The 5,043-nt window shown below is 45.0% G+C and overlaps 1 protein-coding gene across 2 annotated transcripts in view; it reads right to left on the minus strand.

Annotated features, from left to right (window-relative positions):
* Positions 1 to 4,588, minus strand: part of TMTC2 (transmembrane and tetratricopeptide repeat containing 2) — a 355,937-nt gene extending 351,349 nt beyond the window's left edge. For both annotated transcript variants that reach the window (XM_004675843.2, XM_012735302.1), the window contains exon 1: positions 3,843 to 4,588. In XM_004675843.2, the coding sequence (XP_004675900.1) occupies positions 3,843 to 3,925 (83 nt within the window). In that variant the 5' untranslated portion in view covers positions 3,926 to 4,588. The remainder of the gene's footprint in view (positions 1 to 3,842) is intronic.
* Positions 4,589 to 5,043: the final 455 nt, after the last annotated feature.

Raw genomic sequence — 5,043 nt, forward strand, 5'->3', positions numbered from 1 at the left:
CTAGGTCAAAAAGTCAAACTAACATTAACATTAAAAGACCACGCACAAGGAACATTGAGTATCCTTATGAAAAAAACAGGTTTTAAAAATATGCCTTAAATAGTCACTTCTTCATTTTAAATACTGTTAATCAAAATCTTTATGACTTTAGGGATCTAATTAACTAAAATTTCTGTTTAAAAAGTGAGATTTACATGTACACCCAAAAGAACTAAACTGGGAACAGGGCATTACGAGGGGGCAGGGGAGAGGATTGATTCTTTTGTTTTTGCTGTGTACTTGTTTCTCCCTGTTTCACACAATTATCACACAAAGAATAACAGAGACCAACAGGTAATATTAGTGATCAGGGCTAAGTTTATCAAATGCAAAATGGGCAAAAAGGAAAAGAAATTCAAAGCAGCCATAAACCCATTTCCTACTTCAAAAAGTCAAATGATATATTCTTAAAAAGTATCATTTAATCATATGTGAATAAAACATATAGAAATTGCATTATCTTATTTACTAGTTACCTACAATACCTTTAGCTAGGTGACAGGTCCAAAATAAAATCAGACAGACCTCAAAGCAAGCAACAATTATAGTTTAGTTATGTTGCTTTGAAGCAAACTGACTCTCCTTTTAATGAACAGTATTTTTAATGGGGATGGAGGGGAAATGATGTAATGTATCTTTAACAAATATATGAGAACAGAGAATTTGGTGTCAACAAGTTTTTTCACCAACCTAAACAATTTCTCCAGAAAATGAGACGGTCCTTCAGGAAGTCACATGTAACATGATTTAAAATTTGGCAAGGACTGCATATTTATAATTTCAATTTTACTCTAATCACAGTTTAAGATTCACTACAGTCACTACCAGTTGAAGGCCAGAGACGTGGGGGATGAAGTTAAAAGCATATCTGGTTTTTCATCACACTATGAATGCTAACTTTTCTACTGTTTGTTTCAGCAATCACAGCCCTATTCTTAAGTTTAACACAGAAAACACTTGTAAAATATTAAATTTGACCATAGGGAAATTGATGTTGCTTTAAGAAAGTTTCAGATTACCACTTAATCTCAACCAAACTACATCAAATACTGAAAGCAATTATATATATCATTTATAAAGTAAACTTGATCAGTGTATTTAAAAGAAATGATAACTTTGAGAAGTACCACAGCCAATAATGTTTAAGCTACAGCAATATAAAGCCCTCCTAAAGTAAATGCCAGATTCTTCAGCTGAAATGCAGTCCTGATTTAGTTAGGCAACTCAAGCATAACAACCATCTCCCTCCTTGAGAGCTGCTCTTTTCACTTGTAGCCCAGGCCTCTCCTTACCAAACTGTATTTCACAGAAGTTCCTGGGAGGCAGTGGAGTCCACAGTGAAGTTTAAACAAAGTTTTAAACGTAAGTCTTTGTAGTCTAAAATTTAGTGGTGGAAACAAACACTTATCATCCTCCTACATTTTCCACTTGACTCCCAGCTCTTTCCCCTTCACACACCAGTGAATTAGGAAGAAAGTATATCTGAACAGTCATTATTTATAGTGAATTTTTGGCACTGAATCAACTGAACATGCTATGCAGACACCAAATCAGTCCCCTGCTCTTATTAACACGTATTTCATAATTTCTAGGACACATAAAAACCAAGTTTGACACTTTCAAGAGTTCATACTCTAAAGAGCATGGGACTGCATATATAGTTTACTAAGAAAATCATGTAAAATACACTTTTTTAAACTGCAGAAAAGTACAACTCATATTTACAGGCCCCCAACATCAAATTGGCATATAATACTCAAATATCATCTTTACCATGCAATCAATTGGCAAATCACATTAAATTCATCATTGTAGCCAGGTTGAAGTTAACCATCTTGACACTTCATTGGATCTATAGCACTTAAAAACTTAGAACTGCAAGGCACAACTGATTCATGATCACTCTTGCACTGTGGTTAAGTAACAAAGGTTTAACATTTCTGACTAATAAGCATTGAACCTATAATATGTGCAACAGTAGTTTAGTTCCAGCCTTAACCTTTACAGGCCACTTTGTCCTGACATGTACTTCACATAAAGAATTAGAGAGCAATAAGGGACAGCATAGAGCAGGAATACCTGATTTATCAGTGTTCTGCAAGAGAGCAACAGTGTTACAGTAAGTTACTTATTTCATGCTCTATATTCTTGGTTTAAATACTTTTTATTCAAACTGTCCCTTGCAGAGCCAGTAACTACCCAGATGCACCCATCTTTAGAATCAAAAGCTTCATATTCCAATAGCTTAGAAATAGCAGGTGCACCGTAACACAAACTTGGAGGGAACAGGAACAGCTCACTGTACTAATACACACAGCTCATTTATTTCTCAGAGCATGTATCATAATCGCTGAAGTCTGTACACTATTTAAAAGTTGAGGGAAAATGTATGTCTAACAGTGGCTTCCTACAGCTGTTCTCTGACAAACACTACATACAGTGCCTGAAGGAGGGTTCACTGGATCTTCTTGCACCTATTCCTATTATCAAGGGATTGCTTAGCAGACCTGGGTGTAAACCTAGAGTTGCTGATTTAAGACATACATCCTTGAACATGCTTTTAGCTGGAGAGTAGGCATGCCGGAAAATACAGAATATGGCTAATTACCACCAGGAGAAAATTCTGCTTTCACCTAGTCTCACTATCAACCACTTTGCTCAAGTTCACTCACTGCTTTGCCCTGACCCTTGGGATCCATTCACTTTCCACTGCCCAGAGAGGCTGTTGAAAAGCTGTCAAAGTAAATCTGTGCTCACTTTTTGGATGGTTTAATTTCAATGGAGCATGAAACACCCCAGGATGGTTAATAAGTTTAGCCAGGCATGCTGTTCTCCCTAATATATTTTAATTATGCATCTGTTTTAATTGTAATCAGATTAAGTCACCGAAAAGGCACAAATTGGAATCTCCCTTAATGGCTATTGGAGCTTTTCATCAGTTTCCAAACACTAACAACGTTTAAAAAATACATAAGTACAACTGTAACATTTTCCAGAAATCAATTCAGTTTCTTTGACAACAGAGTTCAGTTCTCATTAGCCACCCAAACCAAAGCAAATGCAAGACAACTTCAGTCTCTAGGGGCGTCTTCCCCAATTAGCACAAAAGAGTCTCCAAAGTCCAATGTAAAACTCCCAAACAGAAACGAAAGCCCAGGCTTTTATAAAGTGCTAACTCCATAGATGGCCAGAGGGGAGCGGGGACAGAGACGCAGTGAGCAAAGAACCCCAGAGAGACCATCAGCAGAAACATCTTGGTCAAAGTACAGTACACATGTCAAAAGGGAAAGCTGAAGCCCAGTAAGATCTCGCTCTCTCCCCACTCTTTTGCCAACTGTCAAACGCGTGTTTAACCTCGGGAAATAAAAGTGTCCCATCAATAAAAGGAAATGTTGAGGGATGATCTATTAGGGGGCGGTGAAGCGGCTTCCTTCCAGCCCAGACGTAAAATCGCTTAATACGCTTTTGTTGCACCAAGGAATACCTAAGACTATTTTTTAAAGTGCGTTCATTAAGGAGTTTCCCAAACTGCCGTGATTTCCGCTAAGAAACTTAAGCGTCTGCCAGCAGCCCAGAAGCAAGGGCGAGAGAACCTGCTGCAAACTAGAAGTCGAAACTCCCTCCGCCCGCCCAGTGCGCTCGCGTCCTGGGTGTCTGTTTTAGGTGTTAATGTTGACGCGTTCCCCACACCTCAGGTGCAGGACCATTTCCTCCCAGCGGTACTTAGAGATTTAAAGCGGGAAGCGTCAGAGTCACCGCGAAGTCCCCACATAGCCCGTCATCTCTTCCGCTCGCTCGCTTACCTGTCATCATAGCAGAAATCCGCACTCAGGGTGTTGAGATACAAGGCGAGCCCCAGAGCGCTGCTCACCAACTCAGCAATCATCTCTCCACCGCCTTCCCTCCGGCTCGGCTCCCAGAGCGAGGGCAGCAGCGGCAACAAAAAACAGAAGCATCAATCCCCACCTTCTGCCGCCTTCTCCTCCCAGCTTCACTTTTCACTCGCTTCCACGCCCTCCCTCGTCTCCCTCCCTCGCTCGCTCCCGCGGGTCCTTAGAATCCACCGCTCTCCTCCTCCTCCTCCTCTTCCTCGAGCCCGTCTCCGCAGCTCCCGCGTCCTCCCTGGGTGCGGGCTCACACCGTGCTCCCCATGCCCGGCGCCCGCCAGCGGCGAGCGGCGTTCGGCTCCGCGCCCCCCGGCGGATGCACAGGGCTGGTCCTTCGCACTGCTCGCGGTCCCCACCCTAACCCATGGCAGTTCGGGGCGTCCTAGGTAAGGAGTGGGACTCGGAGGTGGAAGGGTGCGGGCTGGGGGCCGAGGGGCAGGACCAAGCCTGGCTCTGGGACCAGCTGGAGGAAGGGAGAAAAAGAGAGGCGGGTGGGAGGGACGCAGCGAACCGCCTCCCCACGCCGCCTCCCGGGCGCACGGCTCTGGTGCCGCTCGGGTTGACTCAGGCCGCCACAGCGGCTGCAGCTCATTCACTCTTTATTAGCTCCCGCCCAGCCCCAGCCCCAGCCTCTTCTCCAGTGAAGTGAGAAGCGGTGGCTGGCGACTCCAGAAGCTCCCGCGTGGGGTTCTGTGCTCTGCCCCCCGCGCCTGCGTGGCCAACCCTCCATCCGAGCTTGCCCCGCCCCTTTCCCCACCCAGCTCCTCCCCCAAGGCTCCGCCCACACAACCTCCTCTGGCTAAAGGCTCCTCCCACCACCTTGGACCCGCGGCTCCTCCTACCCATCTCACGGCCTTCTCTGGTTTCTTTCACCTTCGATTTCCCTTTGGAAAGCCCCCGGGACCCAAGGGTGACGGCTGGAAGACAGCGCACAGGGCTAGCTGGAGTGCGCCCAGGAAGGGGGGGAGGAGAGGGGAAAGGAGAAACGACACCTCGGCTTCGGTCCTGGAGACCTGGTACCTAGCCCAGAAGCTACCTGGCGGTGTCTGGCACCGGCTGGATCTCAGCGCCAGCGTTGTGTGTCAAATGTAGCCAAGGGAAAGTCTGCTCAGCTGGC

Source organism: Condylura cristata, unplaced genomic scaffold (assembly GCF_000260355.1).
Source record: "Condylura cristata isolate star-nosed mole 26May11 unplaced genomic scaffold, ConCri1.0 scaffold00004, whole genome shotgun sequence".
Classification (NCBI taxonomy): domain Eukaryota; kingdom Metazoa; phylum Chordata; class Mammalia; order Eulipotyphla; family Talpidae; genus Condylura; species Condylura cristata.